The following is a 13,998-nucleotide window of genomic DNA, read 5'->3' as shown; positions in this document are numbered from 1 at the left end:
GGAATTCTTCAGGTTCCCTATCTCACAACCACAACAATTTAAACTTTTTATATTTTTGCTTTTGTGTTAATCTTTGTTTTAACGTTTATTGTTTTGAGAGAGCAAGAGAGAGACAGAGAATGAGTGGGGGAGGGGCAGAGAGCAAGAGGGAGACACCGAATTCAAAGCAGGCTCCAGGCTCTGAGCTGTCAGCACAGAGCCTGACACAGGGCTCGAACCCACAGACCACGAGATCATGGCCTGAGCAGAAGTCGAACGCTTAACCAACTGAGCCATCCAGGCACCCTGTTTCTGTGTTAATCTTAAAATACATAATGTAGGGGCCACTGTTAGGCAAACAGCCTTGAGCAATAGAATGTAGAAAGGGCCCACAGCGACACTCTGGCTGAATACAGACAGGACCATCAGGCGACTCACCTCAAAATACCCATAGACCCTAACTAATCAGTGGACAGCAGTTACCAAAATAGAAAAAAATTCCCAACGTCACCATACCTCCTCACTTTCTCCCTTTAAATACAGCCCCCACTGCCTCATTGCAGACAGCCTCTCCTCCGCTGTCTTGCCCACTGCTCCCTTGTAGTACATTCAGTAAACTATCTCCTTTGTTCTGCCTTGGGTGAAACTTTTCACCCAATTGTCACCCCACATTTGGGGGCCTTCATCTGATCAAGAGAGACACCACACTCAATATAAACATAGTCTGGGTCATCTTTATGACTACGTTATAACAAATTTCGATACCCACATTTACCTTTAAATTTATGATCCAATTACTACCATATCAGTTATTTTGGGTGGGTGTGAAGAAACAGGTGGACTTAATGTGTGAATATTGCTTTCCAGTATTTCCAGATGGATGAAAGTTTAATAGATCCATGGGGCTCTACAGGAAAGAGGGTTGTTCAGTATTTCAGAGGAAACTAGAGGGAAAATTAAGAAAAGGATGGATCAAAGCTGAATCTGCCATTTACTGAGTGCTGACAATGTGCCAGGTACTGTGATTAACATTTTACATTCTCTACCACATTTAACCTTTACAAAAACCCCAGAAGATACATATTAGTAACCATTTCTATAAATGAGGAATCTGAGGCTTACAAAGGTAGAGTCAGACAACTAGTAAATGGCAGAGCTTAGATTGGGACCACTCAAGACTAACTTCAAATTTATGCTCTAAATTAGTAGGCAACACCACCTAAATGAAAGATTTTATAGTACTTAAGTGCTTTACCAAAAGGTGATTTAGTATTCTTATTTTATAAATCCAAAGTCATGTTGTATTGTGGCAAGTAGTTTATGACAGATTTGTCATTAGGACAGGTTTCAATAGATTGGTCTTGAAAACATTGTGGCAACACAAAGTACAGTCATATGTAGAGCAAGAGGCAAAAAACTTATTTAACACTAAATACCCCTAAGCAGTGTTAGTAGTAATGCCTTCCAAAATCAGTGATAACAGCTCCTGGAAACTAAGGTGTCAGGGAGCTGCTTTGCCACTAAATCATTTGTTTGAAGTTCAACATTTTTAGTTCTTAAAACCATATTCCACTGTGTGTTGGATTTTTTTGCTTGGATTTCTTTGGAGGAAAGAAGTTACGACCTTAAAAGAGAAATATGACCCTCATAATAATTTTAAAAATCACTGGTTCATTCAAGGAACCATTATGAAAATTTTCTAACAGACAAGATTAAGAGGAGTGGGAGAGATTTATCTACTCCCTAAAAATTTACCAAATTCGAATTCCAAAAATTCTTTTTCTTCATTTTCCGAAACATTTCCTTTAAATACTAGCTGGCATTTTGCATTTAATAAAAGTTGGTTTAAAAAAGATTAACATTTGATCAAAAGGGGCAGAGAAATGAATTGCTAAATATTAACAATGGAAATGAAGATGAATCACAAATGATGTTAAAGATATCTAAAATGATACAGGTCAATAAGAAGTGAAATTAACTTACTAGAAATAAATTAACATAAACCTTTGCAGTAATATTTGCGTGAAATTTATAAAGTAAAAACCAGGGCAGAGAAGCGGCGAGATCTCTTTCCATGGACCACAACACAAATTCTGTAATTGCCAGTTCACAGAAGCCAAATAATAATGAGCTGTCTGGTGGCTTCTCTTATTACTATACTTTACTTATTAAACATATACATTATTCTAGAACTTTTTAAAACTACGATAGCGCCAGAGCGCGCACAGACACACACACACACACACACACACACACACACACACACACACACACACACACAGACGGCATTACGTTCCCAATTGTCTTTCACTGGTAGATACCTCAAAAGGAAAAACAGGTTGTCACAACTGCGTTCATTTATGTTTGACCCTCTCTAGTCTTCGTAGGAAGCGGCCAAGTAATCCGCAACCCCGCGTTCCCCGCCCCCAGGCACTACGGAAACAAAACTGAATAAGGCTCCGCCCCACCGTCTGCAGAGTGAGCCAATCAGGGTGCAGCCCGGGGTGATCGCGTGCCGGGTGTCATGGCGGCTTGCAGGCGTTGCTGCTCGTGCCTGCGGCTTCGGCCGCTCGGCGATGGTACCCTCCGCCTGCCTGGGCGGGACCGGGCGCTCACCCAGTTGCAAGTGCGAGCACTGTGGGGTGGCGCGGGGGTCCGAGCCGTGGCCGTGGACTTAGGCAGCAGGTGAGTAACGGTGTACGTTCTCTGTCCTTTCACAAGGCATCCTGCCTAGCTATCGCATGTATGTTCATCTCCCAGGCTAGAAATCCGGCAACACAAGTCTCGTTTACCCCTCTTTACCCCAAACGTAAAATGCTGGATTTCCCTTTCCGGGTTTGGAGTCTGTCTCCTGGTACCCTCCCCTTTGCCGCGCTGTCTCAGCCTCATGTCCTTTGCCTCTCGGTCCTCCCTTTTACCCTGTTCCGGTTTCCTTTCTCCAGCTGAGTCTGTGTACTTGGCTTTCATCTCCTTTATTTGCTTGGATTCCTGGACTCCTAAGTGGGTAACATTCCACCTCGGGATAATGAGTTGATAATGGATGCCTACGTCATCCAATCCAGTTTATTGTTTAAATGCGTGGCCAGTATGACCCTGGGTAGGAAGGGAAGGAAAACGTCAGTTTATTGAACGCTAGTTTTGTGATACACTCTTTTTAAACCTGTGGTAAACGTGCTGTTTCCCCCATTTCATAGTTAAAACAGAGGCTCCGAAAGGGTTAGTAACTCTCTCAGAGTCAACAAAGCCAGTACTTTGAGACTAGGTGGATTTTATGTTTCTCTCCAAGCCCATGCTTCTACTAGGGGTCCGTTTGTCACAATTCACGTCTAAAATAACAAAATGGATCCTTTTTGGAATAAATTAAATTGCTACTTACTTTATATATCTATCTTTTTTACATGTACTTTAAAATTCTTTGACCCTCATTCGTGCAAAAAGTTGAAAAATCTGTTTTGGATTACAGGTCTTGTTTCCTAATTTACCGAATCCTGAACAAGTTAAGTTTTTTGTGGCAAAATGAGAAGACTGGTCTAGGTCAAGGGTGAAACTTTTTCTGTAAGGGGCCAGATGGTAAATACTTTAGGCTTTGAGGACTGCATACTGTCACATATTCCTGTTTACAAACCCTTTAAAAATGTAAAAAAAAAAAAAAAAAAAAAAAAATTAGCTGAAAGGCTGTACAGAAACAGGCTATATAGTTTGTTGATCCCTAAACTAGATGATCTCTAAGCACCCTTTCCACTTCTGACATTCTTTGATTCTGATTTTTTGAGGGAGAGGATATCTCTTCCATTATTCAAGGACTTAACATTCTTTGAAGAACTGCCTTAGCGGGGGCACCTGAGTGGGCTCAGTTGTTTGAACATTAGACTCTTGATTTCCGCTCAGGTCATGATCTCAGGGTTATGGGATTGAGCCCTGTGCTGGGTGTGGAGCCTCCCTGAGATTCTCTCACCGTCTCTCTCTCTCTCTCTCTCTCTCTCTCTCTCTCTGCCCATCTTCCCCACTTGCATGCACGTGCTCTTTTTCTCAAATAAATAAAAAGAAATGCCTCAAAGCATTTCATTCAACAGACAGCTACTGTGTGCTATACAGACTCCTTTAATGGACACAAAAGCAACAGTATTAGTCCCTGCCTTTCAAATTTTCCATAAACAATCTACTTTAAATATTTCATTTATTAGTCAGCCTGAAAGTTCTTTTAAACTGTGTCATGTGTTGTAACAACTAGATTCATAAATAATATACCCGCTGGGTAAATTAGTTCCTTCATCTTTGTCTTGTTTTTTGTTTGTTTGTTTTGTTTGTTTTTTTTGCAGCATTTATTAAATTTGACTATGTACCATTCACTCTATATTTGTTATCTTGTGTATTATTTACAATACACTATAGATTATATACTGTTGTGGTGTTTTTCAAATGCTGTACTTAATACTCAGAGTAACCTTTGAGGCAACTGTTTAATTTTCATTTCAACATTTTTTTTTCTTCTTTTAATGTTTACTTTGAGACAGAAAGTGCATGCACATGAGTTGGGGAGGGGAGAAAGAAAATCCCAAGCAGGATCTGCACTGTGTGCGCAGAGTCCAACGCAGGGCTTGAGCTCAGGAACCATGAGATCATGACCTAAGCCGAAATCAAGAGTTGGATACCTACCTGAGTGAGCTCCAGGTGCCCCACATTCCAACAAGCTTTTATTGAGAATCTACTGTGTACAGGGCGCTGTAGATACAGAATCTGATGAGGGAGTAAGATAAACACAGGTTTGGTGCAGGGAAAATCACTGTGGTCGAGGTATGGATGGGGTGCCAAAGGAGAGCAAAGGCATATTCCATTCTAAAGCTTTCCATTGAAGGTGAATCTTGAGGGGTGAGGAGGAGGAGGAATTAGCAAGGAGAAAGAGGTAAGTGCAATTACAGGGAATTGAGAGAGTGTATTTGAGTAACTACAAATAACTCAATGTGGATGAAGCAAAAGGTAAAATGGGAGTTTAGCATCAAAGGTCAAATGACATAGGCAGAGTCCAAATCATAAAGATGTTTGTTTTTTTAGTTTTGTATTACTCAATTTTTCTCTGTGGAAGTTGGAGCAAGGTGGTTACATTCCACATCATTCTGCAGATGTTTCTAAAAAATTTTTTTTAATGTTTATTTTTGAGAGACAGAGAGAGCATGAGCAGGGGAGGGGCAAAGAGGAAGGGAGACACAGAATCCAATGGAGGTTCCAGGCTCTGAGCGGTCAGCGCAGAGCCTGACAAGGGGCTCGAACCCACGAACTATGAGATCATGACCTGAGCTGAAGCTGGACGCTTAGCCAACTAAGCCACCCAGGCACCCCTAAAAATGTTCTTTAAGCATCTCTCTCCCTGAAGTTCTACTCCCTGTAGCAGCTGGCTCTGCTCTTCCCTTTCTCTTCCTCAGCTACCTTTACCCACTCTTCTCCCCGCCAACAGAATCTCCTTGCTCATCCTAATCCTTTTTATTTATTTTTTTAAGTGTTTTTTTTTAATTAGGTAAACATTCACATGATTCAGCATTTTAAGAAGTTCAAAAATCTCCTTCCCATATGGTTCCATAGCTGCCTAATTCCAGTTCCGAAAGGCCACTTGTGTTACCAATCTTGTATGCATCTGGAGATATTTTACACATAAAATACTAGAGAGTAAGTTGTTAAAAGGTAAAACCAACTATGAAGTATAAAAGTAATAACCAGTTTGCACTAAAAACAGAACCAAAACTGCATGAATAGGAAAAAAAATTACAAGGTCAGGTAACATCAGCTGAGATCATGAGATATAATGAAAAGTAACCGGCTGGTTCTTTGTGTAATATAAATTGCACACACCTGGAAGAAAAAGTTCAAATTAGGGAAATCATCAAGGCAGGACTACAGGACTGTCTGGTGTGTGGGCTAGGACCGCTAATGGAGACACTGGGTAGACTCAAGAGAGAGAACAAAGACGGCAGGAAGATGGGATGTTTGAATAAATACATAAATCCAAGCGTGCACGTCTAAGATCTAGGGACACTGCAGACCTGTTTGTTTTTCTCACTCAGCTCCCACTGTAAACAGGTTAGCTTTGGAAGCTTAACAGTGTTGCCTTCTCTCTGCTTCTCTGCCTGCTGATAGAACTGGGAAAGGCTGGTTCTTAGGAGAGGAGTGGGTCCTCTACTCCTTGCCTCAAGCTTTCTTTGTATGTGTGCTCTCTTTGGTACACTGCTAGTCCCTACACAGGTGGGGCTATGTGACTGGTTTTCACCAGCAAAACCTAATATGAAGTGATACAGGTTATCCACAGACTGAAGTATTTATTTTATTCCAGTGACGCTTACCATTATTCAGAGAGAACCCATGTTTTAACATTTGTTCTCTACTGCCTTCTCTTCGTCCCCTATACAAATTATATCCCCTTTAAGAATAAAGACTTAACCATCGCTGAAGGTACTCAAAAGAATATGCCACTGTGGGCAATCTCAAAAACTGTGGGGCAAGAGCCCTATGAATGGAATAGAACTGTAGCTTTCACAGCTCTTCTGTCTTGGGCCCACTTCAATTTATTTAGAGATACTCTCCCTTTCACAGGGATCACTCAGATACTCAGAATTTGCATTATTGGATGGAATGCCAATTCCTGATAAATCTTGAGAAACAGTGGTAACGTATTCTTATTCCAGATTAAACAAAATTTCAAGACCCTAAATTTACATTTTACACATAAAACCTTAATACTGATTTCAGCTATAGGTTGGTGGGGCTCTGCTTAAGGCTCCAGTGTTACTGGCTCTAAGCATCTCATTCCCTCCACCTTCTATTCCAGCTTCATTCTTATCTCTGCATCTCATTATTCCATCTCTCAAGGTAAACCCATTTTATTATAGGCTGTCATTGCAACATCTGTGTTGAATGTCTCAAATATTTCTTGTGATTAAAAAAAAATCCTCATAGTTTTTCAAGACTGATAACACAAGTGTACATGCTTTTTTTGATTTTCAAATTTAACAAAATGAGACTATCTGAATAGGTAAATGTGCTTTTCATGAACTCAGACTTCTGACAGAAGTGTTTAATGAGTAGAAATATTGAGTGATCCCTTTATCCTGTTTGTATATAAAGTACAGAGGCAGGGCATTGTGTGTGTGTGTGTGTGTGTGTGTGTGTGTGTGTTCAGCGCTGGGACTTGATAGAAAGTTTTGGAAGCTGCTTTCATGGGACAGAACATTTTCCTCCGTATCTTCAGGAGTCACTGAGTTGGTTAGGCTTCACAATACTCTGATGAATTTTAGTTTCTTTGATAAGTTTTGGTGATCTGTTTCAAGCCTTCATTAACCTCTTTTTGTACTCACCAGAAGCTGGGAAATAATGCTAATAATACTGACTGTTTATTATATATAGAGACAGCTTTATTAGGATATAATTTACATGCCATACAATTTACCCATTTAGAATGTACAATTCGGTGGTTTTTAGTGTATTCACAGTTTTGCAGCCATCACCACAATTTTAGAACATTTTCATCGCCCCCAAAAGAAACCTCAGACCCATTAGCAGTAACTTTCCATTTCTCCCCAAACTCCATAGCCCTAGGCAACCACTAATCTACAGACTTTCTGTCTCTATGGGTTTGCCTATTCTGAGCATTTCATATAAATAGAATATGATGAGTGGTCTTTTGTGACTGCCTTCTTTCACTTACTATGTTTCCAAGGCATATCCATGTTGTAACATGTATCAGTACTTCGTTTTTTTAATGGCTGAATAATATTCCATTGTATGTATTAGACCACATTTTGTTCATTCATTGACATATTTTGATTGTTTACTTTTTGAGGCCATTATGAAAAATGCTGTGGCTATGAACGCTCATATGCAAATTTTTGAATGGACATACAGGTTTTCATTTCTTTTTATTATTATTTTTTTGTTCTTTATGTTTTTTTTTAATGTTCTTTATTTTTTTGAGAGACAGAGCACAAGTGGGGAGGGGCAGAGAGACAGACAGACAGACAGAATCTGAAGCAGGCTCCAGGCTCTGAGCTGTCAGTACAAAGCCCAACGTGGAGCTCAAACTCACAAACAATGAAACCGTAACCTGAGCTGAAGTTAGATGCTCAACTGACTGAGCCACCCAGGTGCTCCTCTTTTCTTTTTTTTTTTTTTTAAGTTTATTTATTTATTTTGAGAGCGAGAAAGCACATGCACAAGCGCGAGAGGAGAAGAGATGGGGGACAGAGGATCTGAAGCAGGCCTCACACTGACAGCAGATAGCATGATGTGGGACTCAAACTCACAAACCATGAGACCATGACCTGAGCTGAAGTCAGATGCTTAGAGGACTGAGCCACCTAGGCACCACCCAAGTTTTCATTTCTCTTGGTTATATACCTTGGAGTAGAATTGCTGGGTCATATGGCACTTCTGTGTTTAATCTCTTGAGGAATTGCCAGATTATTTCCCAAAGGAGATGTACCATTTTGCATTTCCATTAATACTGTATGAGGGTTATGGTTTCTCCATATCCTCACAACACTTTTTATTGATCTGTTTTATTATAACCATCCTTGTACATGTGAAGTCATTATCTCATCGTGGTTTTGACTTGCATTTCTCTGGCGGTTTACGATGTTGAGCATATTTTCATGTATTTACTGGCTATTAGTAGATTTTCTTTGGATAGACTTCAAATCCTTTGCCAATTTAAAAATTAATGTTGTTGGTCTTTCTATTGAGTTGTAAGAATTCTTTACATATTCTAGATACAAGTCCCTTACCAGTTACATGCTTTGCAAATACATTCTTTTATTCTGTGGATTTTCTTTCACTTTCTTGATATCCTTTGAAACCTGAAAGTTTTTAATTTTGATAAAGTTCTATTTGTCTGTTTTTGTCTTTTGTCACTTGTGTTTTTGATGTCATATATAAGAAGATGTTGGCTAACCCAAGTTTGAAGATTTACTCCTATGTGTATTCCTAAGAATTTTATGGTTTTAATTTTTACATTTAGGTCTATACTCTGTTTTGAGTTAATTTTTATTTATAGTATGAAGAAAGGAAGGGGTCCAGTTTATTAACTTGTTTGCATATAGATATCCAGTTGTCCCAGTACCATTGGTTGAAATGGCTATTCTTCTCCCCTATTGACTTGTCTTAGCACCATTATCGAACATGAAGGTCTTTGTAGGCAATATTTAAAAATTATATTTTGTCCTGAAAGCATTGGAGAATATTTTAAAGGACTGTAAGTAGGGAAATGATTCAGTGTGTGAGTTAAGAGTCTACTTTTATCAACAAGACAAAGGTTGTAAACTAAGGTTGTAAACGGGAATTAACATTTAGGAATGCAGTTAGCTTCTGCACCCCCAAAATACTTTATCTTTCATTCAGATTATTTCTGTGCCTTGGTTTCTATATTTTTCCTTAAGCAGCTCTTAAATCCCCCTAGTACTTTTGATAATAAGTGTGAACTCTATCCCTTTTTTGTTTTTTGCTGGGTGGGAGCCTGTGTGGCTTGGTTCTTCTGTTAGATATTTTAGAGTATTTTATACTAAGCTGGAATTTGTACTGATGACCTAAGTCCTTTTGTATTGAATTTTTATTTTTAAACAGAAAGTTAGAAATATCCTCTGGAAAACTGGCCAGATTTGCAGATGGCTCTGCTGTAGTAAAGGTAAAAAGTCCAGATTTTAAAATTTTCATCTTAAAAATGGTTATGGAGACTGGTACTGTCTTTACAGCATCATATAACTTCTTAGAATTGTGGTATTGGAAATTAATGCAGACCATTTCTAGTTTCAGAACCATTCCAGAGAAGTAGGGAGTCAGAAGGCTGGATATATTAAATGACCTTTAAGATGTGTTCCAAACTTAGGGTTCTGTTTTATTCTGTTAATATATTCTGTAATGCTTTTCTAGAGAATGTGATTTTACTTTTTTATTTTAATAGTAATAATTGAGAAATCTTTATAGCCTAAATTTCTTCATAAGAAGTAGAAAATATGATTGGATGTGGTTAAGCTATCAGTAAGCCTCTTGTTTTAGTTCTATTGCTTTTGCAAAGCTCAGCAAGCGTTATAAAACAGATCATGATCTTGTAGAAAGGATCAAGATTGGACTAGTTGTGATTATTTTCATTATGGTGAAACTGTTCTCTTGTATTGAACTGTTCTCTTGTATTGAACTGGAGCAAGGGTTCATTCAGTCACTACTTATATGTTAATGTCTGATTTTTAAGGAATTTGCCAGTGTTGTTGTTTATGTTTAAGTCAGGTGACACTGCAGTGATGGTCACAGCAGTCAGTAAAACAAAACCTTCACCTTCCCAGTTCATGCCTTTGGTGGTAAGTATTTGCTGATTTATTTAAACAGTAATATGGCACAAATGTAGAATTTGCAATATTTTTGTCTAGTGTCTAGTGAGTGCACAATGTAAACTTTGCACAGTAAAGGATTTTCCTTAGTTGATACTGAGTCATTTAAAGAATTTAGACTGATTCCTTCATAACCAATTCTCGTGTTAGTAGTAAGCATACTTCAGAATGTCCAGATTGACAACAGTGAAGTGCATTAATACTTTGATGTTGAATAGCAATGAATTCATTGCTTTCATAGGTTTCCCTTCAGTATGAGTCTGCAAGTATGTTTGGTGAAGAGTAAAGAGTTCTTTAGGAGTTTATGGCTTCCTTCTATTATGAAAAGGGGAATGCAGTTTTATTGAACAGAGTTGATATAAAAAAGGGAATGTTTAATTTGAGTAGAATAAGCCACTCTGGGAAGTAGTGAGGCTACATAGTCCTCTCACTGCTAAGTGGAGGGCTTTTTAAAAATCAATTTACTGAAATACTTGTATCAGCTTTCACTTCCCAAAGACATACAAAACACTAAAAGTAAATAAAATATTCTCCATTCTTAATCTGGACCATATTGTTAGCAACCTCAGAAGAATTAGTATCTGAATAGTGGTTCTTGGGAAATAGTTGCCATAAAAAGGAGTTAAATGAACTTCATTTTTTTTTTCATTACTACTTCAGGTTGACTATAGACAGAAGGCTGCTGCAGCAGGTAGAATTCCCACAAACTATCTTAGAAGAGAGATTGGATCTTCTGATAAAGAAATTCTTACAAGTCGAGTAATAGGTAAGATATTAATACAGAGACATTAACTCTCTCTGATATGCTTGTGTTAGCCTTTCTTCTGTCTATATTCTACAGTTCCCTTAAATGTTCTTCCATTAAGTTAACACTGCCTGAGGTTATTTACTTTCATGTGGGGTCCATGAAAGAAAAAATTTTGTTTATTCACTACTGAATCCTGGGTACTTGGTATACTTTTCTTTTGGTCTGTTATTGGCCTTAAGTCTCTTTCCTCTGCGTATATATGTAACTGATGCCTTTGGAACAGAAATGAAAAGTTGCTCCCCAATTTTAGACTTGTGTGCTCCAGCCCTGCTAGTTTTTGTTATTAGGGCATGGTATAGATTAATTGAAGCACTGACATTTATCCATGACCCCTCTCAGTAAGTCAGTCCAAGGGGATTTTTTTTTTTTAACATCTGAACAGCTACCTATATTATTTTCCAGCCTGGTGTTTAATAGAGTGAAAAGGTTGAATTATAAAGCAGCTTTTGTCAGTACTATTTACTTTTCTTTTTCTTTTGGCAGATCGTTCAATTAGACCTCTCTTTCCAGCTGGCTACTTTTATGATACACAGGTAGATTCTGTTTTACGTTTGTTTCCAGATTAATAAAAAATTACGTAATGAATCTCTATAATCCTACTTAGGCTAAATATTAAAGAACAAAATAAGAATTTTTAGTGATGCTATTTTACATTTTTTTTTAAAACATACTAATAATTTTAAAAATTAATATTAATCTGATGTCAATTTGAATTGATACCGAATTATGAGTAGGAGTTAGCCAACCTAGGAGTGTGGAGGAAGCATTCTGAGCAGATGGGGGGGAAGCACAAAAGCTCTGATGCAGGAAACAGGGTTTAGAGCAAAAGTTTATAGCAATTAAGGAGGTCGGGGACAGATCAGGCTGGGGCCTGAAAGTCAGATTAGTGTCAGAGGCTAGGACAATCACTGCAACTAGTTTTTATTACCTATTTTTATTGTGTCCTCTTCTACTTTATTATATTTTAATATTTTGTGAATATTATTCTCTCTCAGAATAATGACCCATTAATTTACTTTAATTAACTTTTATTTATTTGACAAAAATAAATATGCCTTTGCAAGGATGCCTCAAGAAGTTTTCTCTCTTTTAAGTTGTTTTCTTCAGTATATGACATAGGCGTATTATTGCAGTGTAATAATAAAGTAATTCACTCATTTGTTTTCTATATGCTTGTTAATAGAAAACAGTATTTTTATGTAATAGAAATAGCTAACATTTACTGAATATTTTCAACATGCCCAGTATTATAAATGCTTTACAAATAATATTACCTTTAACTTACAGAATATCTTTTAGGGAGGTGCTATTATCGTTCCCTTTTAAATACAAGAAACCTTTTGAGGCTTAAGTAATTTGCCATAGTCAAGCATGTAGTTAAATGATAGCCAGAAATAAGGGTTTGACTATAAAGTCCATATTTTTAACCACATGGTGATCCTTTATTTTAGTTCAAGATGTTAACAAAAATGATAATCCTCCTAAATCAAGTAGATTTTTTTTTTAAGTGCTTTAAATTTTTCCCCTTGTACCAGGTACTTTGTAATCTGTTAGCAGTAGATGGTGTTAATGAACCTGATGTTCTAGCAATTAATGGTGGTAAGTTTAAAAATTGAGATTAAAATTATCACCTTTTTTTAAAGGTATGAAATAATTTTATTTCAGCTCTTATTTTTTTTCTTTGTTTTTGTTAAGCTTCTGTAGCCCTCTCATTATCAGATATTCCTTGGAATGGACCTATTGGTAAGTTAGGATTTGAAAATAAGAAACACGTTTTTTACTAGTGAGCATGCTATATATTGCAAGGGCATAGATTTACTGGCTCTGTAAATCTCATAGGGAGTTTAGTTAGATGACCATGTAAGATTCCTTTTTGAGATATTTTCATCCTTGCCTTGAGTTTTATTTCTGATAGCAATAAGTTATAGTGTTAGAGACTTTTATGTTCCTAGATACTTTGACTTCTTAGTTGCCTCCTCTGTTTAAGGACTTTTTGCGGGGGAATAGGAAATTGTTAGAGTACATAGTCTTTCAGGATAAAACAACATGTTTAGAACTTAATGACACTTAAAAGTTGTATTCATGCAATATAAAAAAGACTCATCAAGTAAGTAATTTTTGAATATCCTAAATGCCAGATACTAAGGTAAAAACTGAAGGAATAAAGGCAGACTAGGCACAATTCTTGCTTTCAATGTAAGCAGGGGAAACAATTATAAACAGCATTATAAAAGTATAGTAAAAATGGTAAGAAAATGATAGAAAAGGGTGGGTTTAGTCTTGTGAAGTCAGGTTGTCAAGGAGGGCTTTTCAGAGTACTCACCATTAAAGCTGAACCTTAGTAGGATCAGATGGTAAGCATTTGCCTTGGAGAAAGTACAGTCTAGCCCAAGAAAAGAGCATGAGCATAATCACAGAGGTATGGAAGAAATAGTGTATTTGAGCAATTCAGAGTGCTCCAGTGAGGCCAGAAGGTAAGGTGGGGTAGGATGTTCTGTGGGCCTTAAATACCATGGTAGAAATATGGATTTTATTGTAGTCACAATTAAAGATAGGGATTGAAGCTATCACTGAAATAATGTCTTGAAAACTGAGTTTTTATTGCACAACTGCCTGTATTTTGATATATCTTAGGGGCAGTCCGAATAGGAATGATTGATGGAGAGTGTGTTGTTAATCCAACACGGAAAGAAATGTCTTCCAGTACTTTAAATCTAGTGGTTGCTGGAGCACCTAAAAGTCAAATTGGTAAGTAGTTTACTACATTTGTTCTGGATTTTACTTATAAATTCTGGCTCCTTAAAAATGCATTTGTAGGGGCGCCTGGGTGGCGCAGTCGGTTAAGCG

General features: G+C 37.5%; 1 protein-coding gene and 1 long non-coding RNA gene across 7 annotated transcripts in view; one reads left to right on the top strand and one right to left on the bottom strand.

Moving 5' to 3' along the window:
• LOC123580803 overlaps window positions 1–2,431 on the bottom strand; it is a 36,103-nt gene extending 33,672 nt beyond the window's left edge. For 2 of the 5 annotated variants that reach the window (XR_006703459.1, XR_006703463.1), the window contains exon 1: window positions 2,301–2,430. This is a non-coding gene — a long non-coding RNA (uncharacterized LOC123580803). Of the gene's footprint in view, window positions 1–2,300 lie in introns of all 5 variants that reach the window. The other 3 variants (XR_006703461.1, XR_006703462.1, XR_006703460.1) reach the window with 2 other exon arrangements.
• Window positions 2,432–2,450: 19 nt separating this feature from the next.
• The window catches only part of PNPT1 (polyribonucleotide nucleotidyltransferase 1), a 48,774-nt gene continuing 37,226 nt past the window's right edge, over window positions 2,451–13,998 (top strand). Inside the window, exons 1-8 of one of the 2 annotated variants that reach the window (XM_045446109.1) lie at window positions 2,451–2,664; window positions 9,583–9,643; window positions 10,239–10,313; window positions 11,004–11,109; window positions 11,635–11,684; window positions 12,687–12,750; window positions 12,847–12,894; window positions 13,786–13,899. In XM_045446109.1, coding sequence (XP_045302065.1) covers window positions 2,504–2,664; window positions 9,583–9,643; window positions 10,239–10,313; window positions 11,004–11,109; window positions 11,635–11,684; window positions 12,687–12,750; window positions 12,847–12,894; window positions 13,786–13,899 — 679 coding nt within the window. In that variant the 5' untranslated portion in view covers window positions 2,451–2,503. Of the gene's footprint in view, window positions 2,665–9,582; window positions 9,644–10,207; window positions 10,314–11,003; window positions 11,110–11,634; window positions 11,685–12,686; window positions 12,751–12,846; window positions 12,895–13,785; window positions 13,900–13,998 lie in introns of both variants that reach the window. The other variant, XM_045446110.1, reaches the window with a different exon arrangement.

The sequence above is a fragment of the Leopardus geoffroyi genome, chromosome A3 (genome assembly GCF_018350155.1).
Source record: "Leopardus geoffroyi isolate Oge1 chromosome A3, O.geoffroyi_Oge1_pat1.0, whole genome shotgun sequence".
Classification (NCBI taxonomy): domain Eukaryota; kingdom Metazoa; phylum Chordata; class Mammalia; order Carnivora; family Felidae; genus Leopardus; species Leopardus geoffroyi.
The sequence above is the reverse complement of the archived record's forward strand: the minus strand, read 5'-3'. Positions and strand labels throughout refer to the sequence as shown.